The sequence below is a fragment of the Pogoniulus pusillus genome, chromosome 30, assembly GCF_015220805.1.
Source record: "Pogoniulus pusillus isolate bPogPus1 chromosome 30, bPogPus1.pri, whole genome shotgun sequence".
Classification (NCBI taxonomy): domain Eukaryota; kingdom Metazoa; phylum Chordata; class Aves; order Piciformes; family Lybiidae; genus Pogoniulus; species Pogoniulus pusillus.
In genome coordinates, this window is record NC_087293.1 from 8421397 (window position 1) to 8445191 (window position 23795).

At 43.8% G+C, this 23795-nt stretch overlaps 1 protein-coding gene across 2 annotated transcripts in view; it reads right to left on the reverse strand.

Moving 5' to 3' along the window:
• The window catches only part of TMEM132B (transmembrane protein 132B), a 275274-nt gene that overhangs the window by 190018 nt on the left and 61461 nt on the right, over positions 1-23795 (reverse strand). For both annotated transcript variants that reach the window (XM_064168527.1, XM_064168526.1), the window contains exon 2: positions 5162-6041. In XM_064168527.1, the coding sequence (XP_064024597.1) occupies positions 5162-6018 (857 nt within the window). In that variant the 5' untranslated portion in view covers positions 6019-6041. The remainder of the gene's footprint in view (positions 1-5161; positions 6042-23795) is intronic.

Here is a 23795-nt window from a genome sequence, read left to right on the forward strand (position 1 = left end):
AGGATGTGTAGATACATGGGGACTGAGTTAAGGTTGCAGTGCTTGGTGTTTTCTATCAATATTACATAGCACTGTTTGATATTTCACATTTAGTTCAATGTGCATTCAGAGAACAGGGAGAAAAAAAAAACAAACTTAAACATTCATTGTGGTGTTATTAAAATCTTGGGGTGAAAAACAAATACTCCCAAGTTGCCAGCAAAGCCTTAATTCTGCAATTATTTCTAAATCTGAACTAGCATTTCTGATTAATTTCAGACATGTAATTTGTTTCCCCTTTCACAACAATTTCACTTCTACTAAATTTTCATCCTAAAGTGATGCTTCAGTTCATCAGTCATTTCTCTCCCCAGTAATAACCCAGCCTTGCTTCCCTGTTCACACAGCTTGGTTATAAGCAATGGAGGCTGTGTGGAGACTCCTGCTCAGATGCAGCCAGGCTGCACTCCCCAGTCTGCATGCTCTCATTTTCTATGCATTTCCAGATCTAAAACCTTCTGTTTTCTTTCCCTTGTTTGCTCTTGGCAGCTATTGGCAGGAGACATCCTCTTAATGATCTTTTTCTGGCCTTCTAGACGACTGCTCAGACTTCTACAGATCTTTCATTATTAACACAGAAGCCTTGTAAGTCAGTTTTAATGGCCTGTGCAATTTTTATTCCTTAGCAGGAGACATAACCTCCTCCATATGGATATATGTTTATTAATATAAATCCTTAATATCATTCTTCCCAGTGAGAATAATCAGTAAAAGCCAACTGCCATGTGCTACACCTTGTACTGGTTCATCCAGAAGTCCAACAGTAATCTCTGCCCTGCAATATGTGGGGTATGGCAGGCAGAAGCAGATCATCTTTTTCCCTGAGGTTGCCTAGGCATCGAAAGGCAGGGAGGTTTCTCTGCACGGTCCTGCCGTTCCCCTCCAGACAGAGGACTGCATCCCGACTGCAGCCACTTTCATTTCCCCAGCCTGGGATTCATTACCTGGTTTCAGCCCCTTAGTATTATTCCTGGAAAATCTCCAATCTCTGCTTCTGTTCTGATTGGCTATAAAAGAAGGATGGGTCCTTCGTGTCAGGGACGTGCAACGACTGCCAACAAACCCACTTTTTGTCTGTGACTTGACAAATTGCTGTTAGTGCCCAGCTTCATTACCAGCACATCCTCACTGATGGTTTAAATGGGGAGACCTGGGAAACGGGACAAAACTCTGCTACTTATTTATAAAGAGTGTGTCCTGCTTCCTTTCCTATAACCAAAGGGCGATTGTCCATTTATTCCATTAAATGTTTTCCTGCTACACAAAATGACTCCCATATTTCTTTTAAACACACCCTTGGAGTCTCAAGATGGAGTTAAACAATAATAAACACCACAAAAGAAATGGAAGCCATTCCCAGGGTTGTTGGATGAGATTTCCATCCTTCTAGTTAGGCAAGAGTTGTATTCTCCTGTCCCTTTTACAGCTCTCCTGTGTACATCAGGAGATTCCTTCTGTTTAGAAAACAGCACAGAAGTTGGTGTTGCCCCTTGCAGCCATGATTTCCACCTTTCATTTGCTACTTTTCATCTAAGTGTTTGCTAGCAAGGAAGGCATCAGAGATACTTCTGGGCATCAAAAGACAAAGTGCCTGGAAACTTGTGACACTGATGAGTGTATTAGTCCTGCTGGAATCTCAAAGCTTTGCTTTTTTTCCCTTTGCCTTTTATTTTTTTTTTACCTAGGTAGCCAAAAAAAAACCCCACTTCAATCACATCAACAGAGCCTATTTCACCTGCCTTTATGGTTAAACCATGTTTAGTGGCAACCCACCTAACATAACGGGCACAATGTATGTCCACAGACGGTAAATGTTACAGTGCAGACCAGACTGCCAAGGCCACAAATCAACCTCCGGCGTCATGAGAATTTGATTGCACACAGGTATAGACCACTCATCTGTCAATCAAGTGAGCAATATGACTGTCAGGCACAGCAAAGGCACTAAGTGCACATTTAGCCTCCAGATTCTGCCCTTTGACATACCTGGATCCTTCAATTACACCAGGCCACGCTGGCTGGATTGCAGCAGGAAGAGAAACAAAATCCCCAGGCCACGACAAAACTGAAGCTTCACCTCAACCTAAATTCTAGTTTTGGTATGAAAACAGATAACCAAGGCAGCTGAAGAGCAGCAAAACCAGGACTGATGAAAAGAACTAGAAGTGATAGCTGGGACTTCTCATACAACCTGGACCATTACCCTGTAAGTCACATTACTAGAAGGACAGAGATTTAACATGTAAAGTTCTTTCCACACAACACATTGCTGAATCAAGAAACTGTTTCCAATTGCTTTTCAGTTTCCAATGTTGGTCAAGGATCCCAAACTTTATCAAAACAAGGAAGACTCTGCTCTTGTACAAGAGCTGAAGTCACTTTTGCTAGAACAAAATCCAACACAAAATAAAATACTACACCACACAGCATGAAATAGTAAAGCAGTGCATAAAATTGAGCATATCTGCTCTTTTGCATACTGTCAGAGGCTGGCATCAAACACTGTGTTGAGAATGATTCGATTTTGATCTGTAGCCTCATAAGAGCCAGGCTGCAATTCACCCTGCTACACTTAGAACAGATAAGATTAAAAACAATCAGTTATATTAGGCAAAAAAATATTTCCCAGGGCAAACATTCACTTCCCTGCATTTTTCTCTGGTGATAACGCACTGAAATTCTATGTATGTAAGAACCTTTGGGGTTTTCCTGGGCATTAGCATTGAGCTGAAAAAGGGAAAGGCTACGAGAGAAAGTGCATAAATTAGATGCAGGCACCAGAGTGATTGTATTTCCCTCGGCATAATTCTCTGCCAACTGTGTAAACTTCAGCTGAATAATCTCTCCATGGGCCCCACATATGTCATTTGAAATAATCATAGCAACAGTTGCTGGTGCTCTCTCCGTCCTGAAGGACGGCTGAACCATCAGCAGAATTGCATTTTGCCTCTTACTTTCAGCATTCAACTGAAGGTTAAATAAAAATACTTGCAGTTCCTCTGATGAAAAGCACAATGCAAAGCAAAAGCAAATAAAAGACCAGACAGGCTAGACTACAGAGAGCTGATAGTGAATTTTCCAAAGAAATCTTTCTGAGCACATAAAACATGCTGATTTATTATAACAGAAACATCTCCTGGAGATGAACCGATTCCACACACTTTTCAAAGGAGGAAATCCCCATGGAAACCTGACTGCCTTCCCAGCAGCTCCAGAGCGCTGAGATGCACGCTCCACATGTCAGCAGAGCACTGCAAAGTGACTCCCACCTGGTGTCTGAAGACAGGCAGATCACAGGGGCCGCTGAAAGAAGACTGAGACCTTAGCAGTAAGTAGCCAGGATCTAGTGGCTAATCCTGGGGCTCTGTGATGAGGCTCTGGAAGCTCTTGGGTGCTGCCTCCTTGGGACTCCAGATTACTTACTGTGTTCAGCACTTCCAGAAACTACATCGTTTTTGAAAGAAAGCATTTCAAAACTACCTCTGCAAGAAGTTCTTTTATGCTTTCCTGACTACAAGAAACACCAAAGCTCTGCCCTCACAGTGTTTACTAGAAGGCAAATGTGATTTCAGAAATGCCCATGGAAAGGAAACATGCTCATCTTACGTGGGCTCTAATTTTATCTGTCCTGTGGTAAAGAGAACAAAAACACCCTGAGAATTAAGAGCTGATGTTAAATCCTTGCAGAGCCTTAGGCAAATTCTATAATCTCTCTGCTATAGCACCAAGGATCAATACACAACTGCTGAAATCTGACTGCTCCATGATGTTGGTCCATCTACTGACAGCAGGTGCAGGCCAAAGCCATATTTAACAGAGAAAAAACAGTAAAGCCAGATGAAAGCAAGAATAACTTGAGTATATAGGAACATCCCTCCTGATCCAAACCTTTTGAAGTCTGCCTATTTCCTGTGGTATTTCTCATACATTTCCTCCTGCACAACCTGAGCAGATACAAGTGCTTGGGGTACTGTGCACCAGTTCTTCTCCTCTGCCTGTGTGCTGCACTAGGAACCACTTGTCCTGGTTCACACAGCAAACCATAAGTCTATTACTATGCAGGTGCTATTTCACAAATGTTGAATGATTTGAAAGTGCTGCATAAGTTTTGCTGTCTGTTTTCTCCACATCTGTCCCCAAAGTGTACTTCTGTCATGTTCTGCTCCCATCCTTCTCGGATCAGAAAGTTAGAAGTAAAGCATGAATCTGTTTTGAGGTTTTCTAGTGTGGGCTGAAACTCTTTCTTTCCCAAGTGTCTCACATTCTCACAGCATATGACACTTTCCAATTACCTTTTGGCCCTTTTATTCCCCCAGTCTGGCTCACATTTCTCTCTGAATTTGGTTTCTATGCAGCTCTGAACCCACAGTCTGACAGCTAAGGACAGAACAAATATGCAGCACTAACCCTCAGGGTGGTTGGAAATGCCTGAATTCTCCTATTACAGGCAGATTCACAAGTAAAGGTCACCAGAAAGTCTCAAAACTTAAAACAAAAATGGGCCATGCAAGAAGCAGTCAAAAGCCTGGGGAAGCAGGATGTGCTGTCTTATAGGAAAACCAAAGACAGCTTGCAGAGTTTGGATCCAACTCCTGGCTCTGCTGACAACTTCCTAGGCAAGCTGAGGCACGTTTCATTTTCTCACCTCTCAGCACTCCTCTGTACAAGGCAACAAAATAGTTCCTCTCCACACACGACCTGTGCAAAACACATGCCTGGGACTTCAAAAGCTTTAAGAAAATTGGTAAAAATAAAGGAAGCTTCACCAAAGAAACAATCATCCCTCCTGCAAACTGTCTAGCAGAATAGATGGCAGCAGTTCCCCTGGCTGACTTGCAGAGGCATAATTTACGAGGCAGAATTATGACTAGAAGCAAATAGAATTAAACCAAAAAACAATCATACAAACATTTATAGCTCGTGCTTTAAAAACAATTCCCATGTTCCAAAGAGTGTCATCCACACAGATAATTCAAGACTATTTATGCTTTCCCCCAGTCAGAGAGGAAGCACTTAAGTTCTCTCAGAAAAAACATTGAATATAACCAAAGAAATTACACTTGACATCACTTTGGCCCTATTTGGAGGCTGTTTAGCATGAAGCATTTTTAAACTCTCTTACCTTAATACAAACTGGTCTGCTAGAGAGTCATCAGCCAGGGAAACATGGAAGGTCACAATGTCACCTTCTCTGACTGGGTTGAGTGGTAAGCTAATAACAATATTTTCATCCAGCTTCAGCAAAGACTGCCTTAATTTGTCTTGATTTGGGTAAACAATGATGCTACCAATCCTCTCCATAGCTGACAAAGCCTTTTGTTCATTATCTTGACCTGCATGGATGTTGTTTTCCCATTTTTCATCCTCGGGAGAACATTCCCCATCTGCTGTATATATCTTATAGAAGAGCTCCACAGTAATCCCTTCCAAGGAGGCTTCTTCCTCTGAAATCAGGGGTGGAGGAGAACTGAACCAGCTTGGAGATAATTCCAGCTCTGCAACACATAATCCCAGATGACCTGTCAACCTACAGCTGGCCACAACTTCTCTAGACTCCAGGAAAGCAAACATCTTCACACAAGGCAACACCTCTGCAGAATTATAGTCCTCCCAGTCCTTCCCCGCAATATAGAACAAGGTTTGTATCTTAGGCTTGTTGGAGTAGATTGAGCTGTCGATTATGTGAGATTTTAATTTCCAATTGAAGGTGAATTCCTCTGTGAAACCAAAAGATGTAGAAGTCAGCATGAGGTCCAAGGGAACAGCCTGTTCGACAGAAAAGGGTCCATAGGTGGCATTTAGGACAGGTGGTAGTCTGGCTTTATATATAAAGAATGAATCCACTCTAGACTGCAAACTGGAGTTCCTCATGATATCCTGGTTGGCTTCTTTGAGGAAGAAGAAAACGTCAGCGTTGAAGATGTCATAGCTCGCGGGCAGGTACGTTGGCAGGTTTGAAAATCTCTGTATGCTGTCCATGATCCCTCCTCGGCTCTCCACCACTGCAGTCCAAAGATAAAAGGAAGCAGTAAGTCAGCTCTCATGTTTGCTTAGCATGCCCCTCAGCTTTTCTCTAAAGCAATGTATTACCAGAGATCAATACTGTTAGCCACAAACAGAACAATCTGACACGGGGACCATGGAACAACACTGTTGGCTCCAAGCTGATGCAGTGGGATGTTTTCAGTGTATCAGCTCTACAGCTCCCTTTGCACCTTCCCCAATCTAGTATCTACTTGAAAAACATTCATCAAGCACTGGATAAGACAAGAAGGAGATTGATTAGCCAGATCTTAATCTAAGTTCCAAAACTTTTTGCTGATTGTTTTTTGTCCCTTTATTGCCAGATCTAACTTGGGCCTTTTTCTCACCCATGTTTTATTACCCAGAAGAAACTGGCATGTTGAATGAGTAGGCAGCAAACCAGGCTTCCTTCAGTATGACATGGCTAAGCCACAATGCAATGTGGGGGTGCAAATCTACATTCACTCCCAATTCACTTTGTTGAACCATAGAATTATTTTGCTTGGAAAAGACCTCTAAGATCATTGAGGCCAACCACCAACCAAAGACCACCATGTCTCAAATGGTTGTTTTGAGAACATGGTTTGTTTGGGTTTCAGAATGGTTGTTTTTGTCATGGAGATACTGGAATGTGTCCAGAGAAGGGTGACAAAGCTGGTGAGAGGCCTGGAGCACAGCCCAGTGAGGAGAGGCTGAAGGAGCTGGGGGTGTGCAGCCTGGAGAGGAGGATGCTCAGGGGCGACCTCACTGCTGGCTACAGCTACCTGAAGGGAGGCTGTAGCCAGGTGGGGGTTGGTCTCTTCTCCCAGACAACCAGCAGCAGAACAAGGGGACACAGTCTCAAGTTGTGCCAGGGGAAGTATAGGCTGGATGTTAGGAGGAAGTTGTTGCCAGAGAGAGTGATTGGCATTGGAATGGGCTGCCCAGAGAGGTGGTGGAGGCACCATCCCTGGAGGTGTTCAAGAAAAGCCTGGATGAGGCACTTAGTGCCATGGTCTAGTTGACTGGATAGGGCTGGGTGCTAGGTTGGACTGGATGATCTTGGATGTCTCTTCCAATGGCACTGATTTTATTATTCTATGATTCAAAGTGGCATTTCTTGATGCTTTCAGGGATGATGACTTCACTACCTCCCTGGACAGCTTGTACCAATGTCTGACCACCCTTTCAGCACAGGAAGTTTTCCTAATATCCAATCTATGTCTCCCCCTGGCACAATTTCAGGATATTTTCTTTGGTTCTATCCTGACAGGTCAACAGTTTGAAAGTTAGCAGCAAACTGATAAGCTTTGTGTTCTCAAAACCAAAACTTTTCTCACACACACACACAAAAAGAGGTTTGATAGGCAAGAGTGAAACTGAGAGGAGGAGATAAATCCTTTACGTGCAGGAGGTTGACAGATGCTTAGAAGCATTTTTTTGTTTGTTTGTTTAATTCCAGAAGAGAATGAAACAGATTTGGAAAACACAACTGTTTCTCTACGACACAATGGTGAATTCTCCAGCCAGCACTGAGCCATTTTTCCCAGGCAAGAAAAGATTCCAGAGGGAGGAAGGGAGGGAGGGATCAAACAGGCATCTTTGGTTTGGGCCAGTCTCTAATTAGTAGTGAGATCTATTCAATCTGGGCTGCAGTTCTACCAGAAAGCAACGGTAGGGCTTTCAAACTAACAGCTCATAGGCTCCGACAAAAAGCCAGGGAATGCAGGCTCCTGGGACTGCAACACAAGAAACAAACAGAAACCAAACGAATTAAAATGAAGCAGTTCCATAATGCACAGAGATAACAAAGGAACAACGACAGCTCCTAAGGTCAAAGCTCTTCTTGTCTCTCGCTGAGGCTTAGCAGCGATTTCACCGTTTGTCAGGTCTGGGGAGAGCAGATGCACAATGCAACAACTGCAGAAACAATTACACCTGTTACAAGCCAGATGACTCAGATACTTGCAGCCACAATTTAGCACAGATAAAAGCTCTAATATTTAAGCTGCTTTTTCAGGTTGCGTATTTTTAAAGCCTACACTTACGGAAAACACATTCTGGGGCACATCTCATCCATTTGACTTTGCTCCACTCTTGTTCTCAGATGAAATTCTGCTCATTTCTTTTCAATGCTTAGGTATTATCTATACTTATTTAAATGCTTCTCCCTGCATCACAATACTTCTGCCTTTATTTTTGCTGTGTATTAAATTGAATCAAAGGTTGAGTTGGTTTTTTTTTCTGCAGACGTTGAAATACTCTTTGTGGGAACAAGTAAATAGGCAAAAATATACATCTAAAATTGCAAAAAGTAACACTATTTAAAAATTCTCAGCAGAGAAGACCACCAGTAGTCTCCTCTCTCACTACTCCACATATGGGATCAGATCAGGGGTCCCTGTCAGCTCCACAAGCAAATACAATTGCTTCATTGGGTATCCTCTGATTTCTTATGCTCACGTGTCAACATCTCAGCCCATCTCTCATAACACAACAGTGCAGCCAACACCTTCCCCCAGCTGCACACAGCCTCAGAACTGGGCAGCCTGATGAAAGACAAAATCAGAAGATGAGAAACATTCTCCTCCCTTCCCCATGCAAGCACTGGCCTGGGGAAGCCTGCTATGGTATCACAGCTCACACACAGGACAGCCAGGGTTTAGTAGCGAAAATTGTCTTTAGTCCTTTCCCTCTGCATCTCTTTCCATTTATGTATGAACTATGGGTAGCTGGCACACTCCCTGCAGCAGGCAGAAAGCAGAGGCTCTGCTTCTCCATGGGAAAGGTGTGAGTAGTGACAAGGAATTCTGGAAAAAAAGGCAGAAGGAATCTCTCCAGTCAAGAAGTGAACCAAGCTACAAGCAGTGTAAGGGGCAGGAGGTACAGGTGTGATGGATGCTGCAGAAGGCAATGGGTGCTGCGCAGCAGAGATGGACAAGGCTGCACAAGGCAAGGGACCCACAGCAACCCACAGCAGGGGCAAAGGCAAAGAGCAGAAGGTGGTGATCACCATTTAGTAGAAATCAGGCAACACCTCACTACTGCCTTCTGTGCTGCTCTGAAGGAGCCCCCAGTATTTTTATCCCACCACTGGACAACAAAGCACTCAGGAAACACTGCAGGTCAAACCTCACCCTCCTCATAGCAAGAGGAGCAGGGAGAAAGAAGATCAATGCCAATTCTAGAACCAAAGTCACCACGGGATATTTGAGCAGCTTTGTTACTGCTCTGCTATTTATAGAGCACCCTGCCACGGCATGGCTTGCCGGGCTGTTGTGAAATTGCACAACTCCATCACTGAAAGTGAATTTTGCTCCTGTGAAAACTGAGGCAGAAAGGGGAGGAAGGGTGTTGATCCTTTGCTGGGAAGCCACATGCAGACGAGCACCTTCCTGGATTAATTGCAGGTAAGAGGCTACATTTGAAAGCAATGCTTTGGAGAAGTTACTTTTGTCCTAAAAATTGTGCAGCCAAGTAGTTAAGCAAAGGACACACAGCTGCAAGACTACCCTCTCATTTCCGGGAGAAGAGCTCAAATTTGCCTTCTCCCAAAGCACACCAGATTGCAAAGGAGATTTAAAATGTCATAGTTCCTGAGCCTGAAGTAAAACCAGAAATGAAGCAAGGCTGAAATGCATTTGTGTTTACATTATGGGACTTCCCCTCCACGTCATGCAGATACTTTCTCTCAAGCAGTGATTTGCAGGAGGTTTAAAATGTATGGTTTTTTTCCCTTTCCTCCATTTCATTTCAGTGGCCTCTTCTCAGAACTGACACAAGGACTAGGAGATCAGCCTGCTGTAACTCAAATGAAATGAGACACAAATTTTGGCTGAAAGCTTATATGGCAAGCCATAAACACCAGTAGACAGGGCTGAGCTTTGTCCTAGAACCAACCTGCAACTAAATATGATATCTGAATTTAGCAGCATTTTATGACACTGTGGGAACATCTAAAAAAGAAATACTTCATATGATGGCAGGCCAGAACCGCCTTTTAATTCAGCACATCAGCACCACAGCATCCATCTCCTTACAGAAACAGGACACATTCTCAGCTTTCTGGTGTGCAACAAAGCACCTGCTCCTTTAATAAGCGCTCTGGCCAGACCGAAAGAGAGTACAACAGTAGATCAGAATGTGGGTTAGTCCAAATTATGGCATAAAAGAGAGCAGGAGTTGAAGAAAAGTAAATGGAGACCAAATGAGCATCTCCAGAGTCCAGCGTTATCTGAAAGGCTGAACATAGTCAGGCTGCTGTGGCACTGGGGACATTGAGAGGACACTTATGGAAACAACAGATTGTTGGACATGACTCAAAATATTTAGCTTGCATTTCTAAAGTAATTTTTACCTTACAACAGGTTTTCAGCAGGTGCTTTGCCCCTTTTAAAACACTTATTTGGACTAGACAAATACCAAGACCTCTAGAGCAACAGGTCAGCTTGTGAAATCTCAGTGCTCACATTTTGTGCCAGGACTTCTCTCCAGAGTTAGGCAGCAACCTTATAGCAAGTCCACCCTGCAAACTCTGAGAATGAAGTTGAAGAGAAAACACCCATTTGATGTTTCCGAAGAACAGAGAGAAGCAACAAAGCCACCAGTCACATAACCAACCATGCAATGCAGTACACTAAGGAGATGCCCCTTCCTGGTCCTTACTCTGACCCACTCAGACCTAAAGCAAAGCTTCCTCTCTGACAATTGATATATTTTTAATTCAGACATAAAATTATCCATCACTTTTGGTTTTAATCTCACTTCATCCTGGACTGATGCCACAAAAAGCAGCACAGGAGTAAGGCCATGCAAAGGCATGGCTGTAGATCACACTGTGCAATAAAAACCTGCTACTGGTGTAACTCAGTATTAGACCCAAGTTGCTTTTCTTAGATTTCATACATTTTAATAGGAAGCAAAACAAGTATCTAACTAGAAGGCAGTGGCGGCAGCAGCAGGTCAGCATTAAAAACTAATGTGTCTATGTTAAGCTGTAGTAAGAGGAAGGTCTTTAAAATTCATCATTTTGGAACTAAAAATAACTCCCAATGGAGGATAAATCCAAATTTCACATCTAAATCTTCCCTCTGCTTTAGCTAACTGCTTAGCAGGAGCCCAGCCTTCCACACACCCTCAGCAGTTCTGAAGTTGGAAGTGCAAAGAACAAGAAGTGTTTACAATTGCTACTTCTCCAAAAACAAACAGGAAAGCCAGTCCCACACCTGTGGGAAAACTGTGGAAATGTTAAAACTCATCTTTCCTGCAGCATCATCAGGCTGTACATCATCATACAGACACTCCTCTTTGTAAAAGAGGAATCATTTCAAGTAATGTGGTGCCAGTAAGTGCTATGATGTTATCCATGACTCATACAGAAGCAATCAATGGCTTGTCTGTACAGAAGAAAAATCACCAGCCCTTCCCACCAGCCCTCACTAAAGACCATAAAGACCAAACTACACATGTACATTATTCCACTGTAAAAATGCCTCTATTCATAATAATTATTTTGCTCTGGAAATGCAGGCATTATCCTTGAATAAAAACACACTGTATCTCAGAATACTGTGTCTACACAAGGAAAGCTATTCTGAAACTGATAAACTATAGGAGAGGAATTAATTCTGGACCAACTGTGTAGGTCACTTTCTCTCATACATTCAAAGGGTGAGACTTGATGCTAAGGAGCCCAGCCATGAGAGGTTGGGCAAGGTGATGTGTCCTAGCTACAGCTGGGGAAACTCTGACTCTTACTCCCGGCAGGAAGAAAGTGAGGAGGATGTGAACACAGTGTAAGTTTAGACCTCATTTGAGCACTATGAGTAGGGTAAGTTTGGGCTGTGTGAGGATTTAAGGAGCTCTGATGAACACCCGCCTCATCCTTTCCCTGACTCATTCAAAATTACCACATAAGAAGGATGTTGCTGTTTACTTCCCACATTCAGAGTCCATCCTGTTAGTCATCTCAGTTTCACATTAAGGAGGAAAAGCAGGAGAAAAGCCCTCATTCTCCATAGTCTCACTGAAGAACAGCTTCCATCACCTATCATTTAAAACAAAGCCTTACTCCTTTAGTACTCGAGATAGTCGCACAGCAAACCACGCTGCCATGGAAAAGAAATCTATTATAACAAACAGTATTTTGAACTATAACAGGATAATTTGAAGATCTAAATGACACTGCAAGAAAGAACTGGGATGAATTCTCAATACTTTTTTTTTAACATTAAACTTAGCTCAGAAGCTGTCAACATATAAGCAGTTGTAGCATGAGAAAAGATGACAGGGTCCCTTTAAGCATTTCTCATTATCCCTTCTTCTTATCCTGATTAGATGTAAGGACAGAGCTTGATGTAGGACTCACAACTAGTTTACAGGCCTTGATTACACATTTGTGGAGACAGAGGCTTTGCAAAACACTGTTAGTCAGGAAGCTTATTGTGAAAGACCAGACAAAGGATGCAATTAAAAAAAAAAGGGGGGGGGGGGGGGGGGGGGAAGTCTATTTAACCCAAACATCTAAAACTGAAGAGAGGCTAAATAACTTTTGCAAGCTCAAGACAACATCTCACATGCCTGTCTTCAAATGTCTTAAACTTCTATCACCCAGGCCTCACTGCAGCTACGTGTCCTGGCCACACTCTGTAGGAGTCAGCCCATCTCATGACAGACAGTACACACTCTATCCTCCCCTTGGAGTAAATCACAGAGAAGATATCTCCATAATCCATTCCTTCTCTCCTGGACACTTGTATCTTAGGAGTGATAAATCACTCTTGGGAAGATCAAGAGGATCCTGCTCCTATCCATTAACTTGAGTGTGGCCAGCACAGACCTGCATACTGGAGTTTTAGAGGCTTATGGTCAAAGGAGTCCTAGCTCATCACATTTGACAGCACCCTCTTCACTAAAGCTTCTTTTCCAACACTGCATGCCTATGTTTGCCCATCACCCCACTTCCACAAAGCCTCAATGCAGTGTCTTTTGTCTACCAAAATACATGTGAGTGCAAAATTAAGTTGTGCATATGAATGAAACCCTTGATCGGGCCACGAGTTCAGTAATAAATGGCATTATTGTGTTCCAAAACAAGTCAAGTTCTTTGCCTGCTTACAGCTGCCAAAAAAATTAAGTTGGATGTGGAAGTTTCTGAGCTGGTGCTTCCTGGAGTTTTTAGCTTGCAATCATTTTGCACAGTCACCCATACTAAAAGCCATACATCCAGCAAGGCCACCTACAGATAGTAATAAAACCATACTGTCTGAAAGGCTGCTTATAAATCTTATTAAAGTAATCCTTTCCCTGAACCCAGATTATTACATTCACCTTTATGGTAGAATAAAAATTAATTTTCTCAGCTATAATAAGTGTATGATAAGAAAGCATCACTTGGGACTAAATAAAGATTATAATTAACTCCAACTGAATAAATCTAAATTTAGCTTGGGCTAGCAATTTGTTTTCATGCCTTTTCCTCTACGACTGAGTGAATAGGTACAGCAGGATTAGCATCTCATGCCAGCTCCAGCACTGCTGGCACAGAAAAGAGTGAGGCAGAGTGTAATCCAATACCCAAAGGGCCTGAAGATTAATTTAAGGTTCTCTATCAGCATAAGTTTGGAAAACTGGAGAAAAACAAACCGGCTCAAAAGTGCCATTAGTCTGGTAAGGAAGTCAGGCGAAGTGTTGGGCTCCAGAGAGCACACTGCTCGCTGCGCTCCCTAAATCAGCCTTATGCAAAGAAAGGACCTCTGCTGAGTGCCTGCCGAGGGGAAATGTCCTCTGTGCCTGCCTGACCTTACTCTTTCTGACTATCTGCTTCTGGGTGCTATCAGAACCAGGCTGCTGGGCCAGATCAGTCTGTGATCTGACCTGATCGAGCCAGTCATCAGGGACACCTCAGAGGTGATCCCTAAAGCAACTGCAAAATGAGACCACACAATGTTACACAAGCACATGCAAACACACACACCAAAGCAGGGTAAAGTAAATGTACCAAACAAATACACAAAGTGTACCCTGCTTTTTTTTTTCCCCCTTTAATTAGTTGAAAATAACCCCCCTTAGAGCAGCACCATACCCAACAGACTGGAGGTTTCTTGGCTTTGCTCAAGGAAATGCATCTCTACTTATAAAAGATTGAGGAACTGCCTTGTTAAGCCACTACCTCATTCTGTGGGAATATGATTGTTAACAACTTCAGCCCTGGGAAAGAAGAGTTTAGGCTTGTTTATCAAAATAGACTACATCTTTATCCTAGCCAGGGAATAGCATGCAACCCAAGCAACAGAGCTACTGTGCTCCTTCCTCTGGTTTCCATGCTAGCCCATGCAAACATCGGATTTGCCTGCACAAGAAAATGTTATCAGGTATAAACTACAGCTGAATTAGAATCAGTTTGGCAGAATGCTTCTCCAGGCTGATAGGTTCATTCCAAAGTCTGAAGTTCTTTAGCTCAAAGGTGACATAGTCTGAAACAAGCAAAAAGCTTTTTAGGATAAAATGAAAGTATGTCCTAGGATGAAAAACAAGTATGCATGCAACATGCTATACCATAATAACTTCTCATGAGGGTTTAACTTCCCTAGACAGACAGACAGACAGACATCCTCCTGCTCTGCTGGCACCATCATTTCTTTTTGAAAACTCCCAGACTTGAGCACAATTCCTGCCCAAATAGGAAAATGCTCCAAATTATGCTGGCCAAACCTAAGCAGTGCAAATTCCTCCTCAAGCATTCACGCTGGCTGTTAGAGTGGAATTTGTCACAGCTTCTAAGCCAAGGATCCAGCATCTCTCTAGGTTATGAAGGAGAAGTTTTATTCTCCTGGGGAGAAGAGAGAGATTCCCTTTCCCCCAAACGCTGCCATCATGTCAAGGCCTGGAAGGCCCTGAGATACAAAACATTAAATCTGTGTCTTCTGTAACTGTAGCAAGGCTATTTCAGGTAAGTTTTAGAGGCTTTTATTGCTCCCTCTGAACCTTGTGCAGCAAGAAACATGGTAACTAAGGCATCTGGTTTTATGGGCTGGAGTAATAGAAAAAATAGTCACAATAAAGAATTTTTTTAACACTCTCTAAACATCCCTAAAACAGCTTTCCTTGAAACATACTGGGAAGTGTTCACCATCTGTGAGTAATGTGCCCATCCCAGTACCCCATCAAATCTTTATGTCATCACGTTTTCTATGTACTCCTCTCCACCTCACTCTCACACACTTGCTTCTGGCAAAAGACTTTGTTCCTAAAAACATTTATTTAAATGTGCCTCTTAGAAAGTGCTGGGAGCCAGAGAAAATGTGCTGCCATAGTACTACCTTTGGTTGTGCAGAAGCACTATGTGGTCCCATCTATGGCCTGTACAAAGCACAGGATAACTGTCCCCGTGGTAGGTGTTCACGGCCAGTGAGTTCTTGTCCAACCTCTTGAGTCTAAAACAGCCTTTCCATTAAGGAGAAGTGGGACATTCCAACGGGAAGACACAGAACAAGTAGTGAGGGTGAGCCTATAGAGAAAGAATGTGAACAAAGAGAGAGCACAGTGACACTCCCTCTCCAAAAGCCAAGCAGAAACAAGATGAGATATTCACAGGGTTTTTCCTTTGAGTGTCCATCAGCCAGCCCCAGCTCCTGCCTTCTAACAGAGCCAGCACAGGTATCTGAAGAACTAAGATTTTCCAGACCAGAAGGGAGCTTTCCCCCATATCACATTCAGCATAGCCTAGGCCAGTTCAGTGCAGATCACTGACAAAGCTGCTTTAACTGCCCGAGTCTGAGTGCAGGGTGGGTGCCCAAGAGATGAAATGTCCCACGAGTTTTCTTATTTAATGTGGCTGCTGCAATTGCTCAAGTTGCTCTGCTGGGCTGATCACTGGCCTAACTTGCCATTTTAGTTTCATTCAAAGCTGTTGATATGGCAGTTAAAAGTCACAGGCTGCTTTTGGCAAGTTTCTCTGCATCTCTCATAAAACAGCAAAGGGGAAATTGTTCTGCCAATTACAATTAGAGGCATTATTAGCACAGTGGCTAAAGGTCACAAATTCATCAGATGAAAGAACTAGTTAACACAGCCACTATTGCAAGCTCAACTGAAGTTTAAAGACACCTGATTAATCAAGGAGAGTTTCTATTCTGGTTACCTGGAGGTGAGAGACAAAGTGCTAAAGCCATGTACACTCACACAGAGGCTTTGCACAACCTGCTGCTGGGTGGGCAGAAACCCCATAAACAGAAGCCATGAGCACAGCCTGCCTTAAGGTACCTCCACCAGGGATGAGCAATGTTAGGACTTCTTAAAATGTCTTTATGTCCATCTCCCTTCCAAACACTCTTCAGTCCTTCTTGACCAGAGGTGTAGAAGCCAAGATTAATGCTGAAAACCAAGGCACCACTAACTCAGGAAGAACCATTTGCACACTCAGAGAAAGACACCTGGGTGTGGGGTCAGTTGAAAGACACAGCTGTCCCAGCTGAAACTAAGCCGGGTGAGAGTCTCAGGAGCCACAGCAGGACTGCTGGACCTCTCACCCAGCTCCCCATCACACAACACTGGTCCTGACATTGCTACTTATCCCCGTGTAGAGTTGGTGCTTCCAGCTGCCAGCATGGCAGAGCCCTGTGCATCCCTCCTGACACCTGATGCAAAAGGCTCGCCACAGCTACTGTAGGTTCACATTGCTAAAGAGGAGGTTAGGAAAGGCCTTCCTATGACTGTTACCCAAAGCAAAACTCATTTTTCCTCAGCCATATTTCATAAAAGAAAATGAGTATGTGTATGGGATGTGTGGGGATATATTGTCCAAACAACAGTAAGGCCTTACAAGGAAAACACAGTCACTAAGGGCACCAGGAGACTGCAAGAGTAAATCTCTTAAATATATGCTCTAAACTATTAGTCAAGTGTGAAATATTTGTACTCGGTGTCAAAGCATCTGTGTCACACAAAGCCAAGAGACTGACAGGAGAAAGGCCAGGATTTATGTTAGCTGGGGTCTATCTGTCATGGAGATAGGAAAGCTGAGAGAGAGCCCTTTTATTAAAATCACTCTCCCACTGCAGATATTGATCTAAGCAGCTGAGGTTGAATAGCAAAGTGCATCCTCATCTCTCACAGAGTTACTAACTGGTTCGGCAGTAAAGGGCTGGGGTAAATGCCCTCACAAGCCCAGCAAATGGCACCCCAAAGGGATGGAACAGGGAACAAGGGGTGCCAGTAAAAACACTACCCAGTGATGCCATGGCACAGCTGTCTTCCAGGACCCAGAACGTCCCTGTCAGTTCCACTCAGCAAGTTTTCAGGAAGCCTGGTTTATTTCCCAATTCACTAATGCATGCTGCCTTTGCTCTCAGATCCAGCTGACCACCAAACCCATACAAACACAGCACTGCCTGCATTTCTTGTGTTCCCATTGTAAGGTGCAAATGCTCTGGTAAAAGAATCTTTCTCCAGATCTGCTTCAGTGTTTTCAATTCTTTCTCTAAGCAGCAGTAACAACAACTTCTAGCCCAGTCTTGGCTGATCCCTCCCTGGCAGTTCTCCTCTCAGTTCCTGGAGGATCTGAATCTTGACTGCATTTTTCTTTGCAAACTCCAGTTTGTGACTGCAGGCAATGGCCTTGAGATTAACACCTAAAGGCAACATGAAGCAAAATGACTTAAAGTTCTGTATACTACAGACTTCCTACATCCCTAGTTACACAGGTCAAGCAATCCATGGCATTTCTGATTCTCCCCACAGAAGCTTCTGCCTTTGGTGTTACTGGAAAATTCTTTACATTGGCCAGAAGTTACAGGACACAAATATGCTGGGAGCAGATTCTCCAAAGGCGTTGTCAGAAAGCAGTGTGGTTGGTCTGAAGCCTTTCTCTGGAGCTTTCATTGCCTTCTTCATCCCATTGTTTCCAAGCTCTTGAAGCAAACAAGCTCCAAGCTGATGGGCCCGAACAGCCGCAGGAAACCGCGAAAGCAGCTTAAGATAAAACCCCTGTAAAGTTATTAAGAACACAGATATGTCTTGAATGCACAGAAAATCCTCTGTCTTACCAGCACTCATCCATATCCCACTGCGGCTGTAATCCCGGGAAGAGTATACGCCACGCAGAGCCCCGCTGTGGGATCGCGATAAAAAGCCGGGATGCAGAGACACGCCGAGCAAAACGCAGCGCCAGCCCCACCGCGCTGCCTGGGAGCAGTTCACATTGCACAGTATCACAGTACCACAGTATCATCAGGGTTGGAAGAGACCTCACAGATCATCAAGTCCAACCCTTTACCACACAGCTCAAGGCTAGACCATGGCACCAAGTGCCACGTCCAATCTTGCCTTGAACAGCTCCAGGGACGGCGACTCCACCACCTCCCCGGGCAGCCCATTCCAGTGCCCAATGACTCTCTCAGTGAGGAACTTTCTCCTCACCTCGAGCCTAAATCTCCCCTGGCATAGCCTGAGGCTGTGTCCTCCTGTTCTGGCGCTGGCCACCTGAGAGAAGAGAGCAACCTCCCCCTGGCCACAACCACCCCTCAGGTAGTTGTAGACAGCAATAAGGTCACCCCTGAGCCTCCTCTTCTCCAGGCTAACCAATCCCAGCTCCCTCAGCCTCTCCTCATAGGGCTGTGCTCAAGGCCTCTCCCCAGCCTCGTCGCCCTTCTCTGGACACGCTCAAGCATCTCAATGTCCCTTCTAAACTGGGGGGCCCAGAACTGAACACAGGACTCAAGGTGTGGTCTAACCAGTGCAGAGTACAGGGGCAGAATGACCTCCCTGCTCCTGCTGACCACACCATTCCTGATGGATTTCTCTCCTGGATAACAACTCTGAACACACATGCTGATTTTTGACTGTCAACAACCCAGACAGCTAAATTCCTGGTTTAACCTTTGCAGTGCCTGGGTTTGTGGAAAGAAGTCAGCTTTCACTGAGGTTTGCCCACTGAACTCCAAAGGTGCAGGCTCTTGCCTCCAGCAAGGTTTGTGCCCCAAGCCTGCAAACAAGCACAATGTACATCAGGTCTGTGTGCAGGCTCACTAGGTCTGAGAGTTTTCCTACTGGGAGACTTAAGCACAAGCTACCATGTTTCAGGACAGAGACGTGTGAGGCCACTCAGCCTTTATCTGCTTAGCCTTACAGATTCATCACTGTTAGTTCAGAGATGCATGCACCTTTTTCTTCTCCACCCAGTCTTCAGCCTGCACTTTGAATTGCTCTCACAGCCAACACCACACTAACCAGACTCCCAAGCCAGTACATGCTCTCTGACTCTCACAGGAGAAACCTCACAGACCTTCTCCTGCAGTTTGGAATCCATTAAGTTACCAATTCCTATCTGCCTCTCGAGGAGCAGCTCACAGAAACATGAATCCTTCCTTTCTAATGACAGGGAGATGTTGTTTGGGTTTGGTTTTTTTTCAACCACCCCAAACCTCCAAAACGAAAGTTTCTGTTTTCTCTCAGATTCCTTTCCTTAATTCAACGTTTTATTTTTGGAACGACAACAGCCTCCAGCAACTCCATTAATTTATTACAGAGTAAAAGAGCTTTGCATTCCTAGGGTGATTCCTGACCTGCTCCACTGCTTATTGAAGCAGTCCTGCTGGAGCACATCGGTCTCTCAGAAGAAAGCCTAATTTCTCATGCTCCAGTGCACTATTTTACGTTAGGAATACACATCTGACATACGTTACAAATTCAGGGCCGATGCTGTCAGGACGGACAAAGTAACCATCCCCCGGTGCTGCTTTTCTCTTACTACAGCGATCAAAGGCTGCAGCTTGTCATTCACACATGGAGAACAGCTCCTCTTGGGGAGAGGAAAAGGAGCCTGCAGCTTCACCCAGGACTTCTTGGGTGTTTGTTTCTCTTTCTGCTGCCGATTAGCAATTTAGAGTTCAATTTTCTAAGCACAAGGAAAATTCCCAATAGCTCTGGGGGAGGCAGTTCAAGGAGATCTTGTCAAAATATTGGTGTATGTGTGTGTGTGTGTAGAAAGTGAAACCTTATTCTGGCTTTCATACTGCACCAAATATGCTTATCATGCTCATAGACAATTTTTAACTTATAGGAAAAGAATTAAAATTCTCAGGCAAAAAAAACAAAGTCAGATGAGGTCATGCTTGCTCTGCAGTTCACTTGTGTCAATAAATTAAGGTAATAAAAGATAATGAGCACTAGTTGACAGCGTTTTCAAGCTCTTCAAGAGTCAAGAGAAGTAAATTAGATCAGATTTGAGCCTGCCTGAGAAGGTAAAAAAGATGGATCCAATTCTTTTGTCAATGACAAAGCAATTACAAAATTGAGAAAGAGTCACAGGACATCACCATCACAGCCCAACACAGCACACTAGCTGGGAAACTGCAGGTCACACAACATGATTAGTTTAGGATGATGATTAGTTTAAGGCAGCACCTTCACCAGAGCAGAAAGTGCTCGACTACCACGATAAATTACCCCAGGGGTGTGAATTGGATAGCACTGTTTCTCAATTTGCCCTATTGCCTTTGAATTGAAACAATTCACTGACAGCAATCTGCAGCAGCTAAGAATAAAGACTGAGGACTGAGATGCTGAAAGTCTGGGGAAAACCTTTCCGACCGCAAGTGTTTGTGCACAGGGTTATTCTGCAGCGGTAGCTGCCAGCCCTATCAGGGAAAATGGACCACTTAAGAAACAGGAACTGAATTTGGACCACTGCGGAGGTTAGAGATACAAACAGCTGCCCCTTGCTCCCCTGGGACACTTTTTACATGAACACAGATCTGCAGGGCCAGTTTCTGGCTGGAATAAGACCCCATAAATCCAATGAGAATGAGACCTCATCAACACTGATCTCATCTATGCACTTCTGAATGGAGAGCCCATCATGCTCCTGCCATAGGCAACAGCACTGCTCCCACCCAAGACCCTGCAACCTCACACCTACAGCTGCCTCAGCTCACCAGTGAGCCAGCTCGGGAGTCTGCACATTTGACAGACAGCAGTCAGGCACCGGCACGGCGCAGCAGGGCATTTGTTCAGTCTGAGGATGCAGCTTCATCGCAGCTCAACATCAGCATTTGCCCACATCAAGCTGCTGTAACGGGCAGTGAAAGGGAACAGCAAAAACCTATGCTCACCTTCTGCTTACTGGCATCCCCTGTAAACCCTTCTGTGGAAACATCACAAGTGTAGTTCAAGTTTGAGTCAGTTCAAGTCATACCTTATTACATCCAGTACTGCTCACCTACCCATAGCCTGGAGAACAACATTCCACAGAAACTCAGCACACAGCTCACCTCAGCTCTCTGCTTCATCCAGTGTTTAGAACTAGAGCCGAGCACATAATTCACACTGCATAATTTATCCATGGGATTTAGCCCATGGAACACCCAAAGCAGATAACAATTTCTTCATGCTTATCTTTTCAGAAAATTCAGTCAACTTCTTCTCTACTTCTTTTTACTCCACCAAAAAAATATATATATTATAAACCTCTGGCTATATTCTTCCAGGGCTTGAGCTCTCAGCTAGCTGTGATCAGTCAGATTAATTCACCTCTTTTTCAGTCTTCCACATATGACTGTTCTTGTTTCCTAAAAATGTGTGCAAGCACTAAATCTCAAACATGCTATTCTAACTTTTGGATTCCATTATCCTAGAGATAACACATAATCCTGTAATGATACACCATAAATTAACATTGAATCTCATATCAGAGAGTCCAAGGGGATCACAGCCAGCTGGTGCTAAAATAGCATTTGCTAGAGGCTGCAAGGGTGGGAGCCCAAGACAAGAAGTGAACAAGATCTGAGCTGCTCTGACACTTTGGCTTGGCACAACTTGATTGGCAAAGAAAAGATCAGATAAGACCCTGATATGAAGGGAATCATGGCCAAAAACAACTGTCCTGGGCACTTTGCAGCCCCCTCCAGCATAGAGGAAGGGAAGATTTTCCACCTCAGAGCTAACAAGCAGGGAAGGTCATCTTCACGCAGCGCTGCACAGAGCACTTAATTCGGTGCTTGGTTTGTCCTGTTTGTCAAGGTGCAGAGATCTGACAAGACCAGGAACAAGCATCCAGACCGGCTTTGAGCTCTCTCCAGCTACAGAGATTCACACTCACCCTCTCTTTTTTTTTCCCTGGCCCTACTTTAAGCACATGCAGAACTGATTAAAAATATGAACAGCTGCAAGACCCAGAAGCAAATAATCCTCTGTCACTTTGTTCCCCCTTCACACACCTTCACACACAGCACTAACGCACTGACCACTGCACAATCTTCATTGATAATGACAGCTATTAATGACGTTTTCTCCATAGAGGCTTCCTTAACAAATGCACACAGTGGCTCTGCTTCGTTTCTCTTGTAGACAGGTGCAATTAAAAGCCCCCAGCACGAAATGCAGCCTCCCAAATGATACCTGTCATCGAGGGCTGCTCACCAGAAGAGCAGAGAGAAAGCCCTGACTCACCAAAATCCCCGCTAATTCCACCGTGCCAAGATTTCTCTGTTAGGGTAAGAGGATAAGACCAGTCTTTATTTTCCCAGATGCTTCACATGCCACTTCCATTGTCCCAGCTATGGCCTATGGCATTCTACATATTGCTGGAAATTCGCAGCCCCAGCACTTAATCTTTGTTCATGGATAGCAGCAGCAAGAAAAACATCAGTCAGATTCAGGTCCTTTCTCTGAATCCAAAGACACACTTCATTCCATCTCAGACTGGAATACACTGAAAAACAAAATCTCTGTCAGGTAGACAAAGGAACCAAAAATCCACCACAGACACAGAGAGTATTTAGAAAAAAAAAACAAATGCTGTCAAGGCTCTTTGCTAGTTTCCAGTGAAGACATAACAACCTTACTGCCAGATTAGCTAAAACAAAAGAGAGAGACTTAGGATAGCCAAGAAAAATGTACAGCGAACTGAATTTCACAACTCTGGATGCTGATCACAGTTCTGTACCTGCAAATAAATAAATAAATAAAATTAACCCAAAAAATCCAAACTGTTATGGAGTTATCTTTGCTCTAGCATATACCACACAATTCTATTACCCTTTCTGGATTAGCCAAATGAAGATCAATGTATCCATAAAACTCAATGACATGTTAATGCAAACCTTAAAAAAGATAAAATGCCTTTTATCTCAGTCTTAGGAAAACCTAATAAAGAATTAACAGTCCATGAAGCCATGGAATTTCACTCAAGGCTTTACTTTATGCCAGGACTTCCTACTCCATTAATTTTTAACAGACAGGTTTCCCCAAGCTTTGGGACATGTTGGTACAATTGTACATTGTCATTAGAATTGATCCTATAACTTCCTTTGGAGCTGGGATAGGAATTTTGTTGTGGTATGTGGACAATACACACAATGGATGAGAAATGTAAATCTGAAACAAGTGTTAAGTAAACATGTAGAAAAAGGGCAGGCAAATATTCATTTTGATCAATCATGACCATTTGACAACTAATGAATTTATGAGCTAAAACCTTCACCTGCAGGATGAGCACTTCGGATCAGAGCTCATTTATAACATCAGCACTTTGAATTTATAGCAGGAGCTGCTGCCAGGAATCTACTAACACAACACTAGATGCTGAATCTTTAAAGGACTACAATCAAATATTAGCCTAGGATTTCATTCAAGATTTGTCTTCAGAATTAACAAGCCTTCAGTGACTGCTAAGGGCTGTGCTGAGAGGTTGGGATCCATAAAGCCAGACACCCCCCAAGCTGGGTGGGAAACTGATCTCATCCAAGTTCCCAACT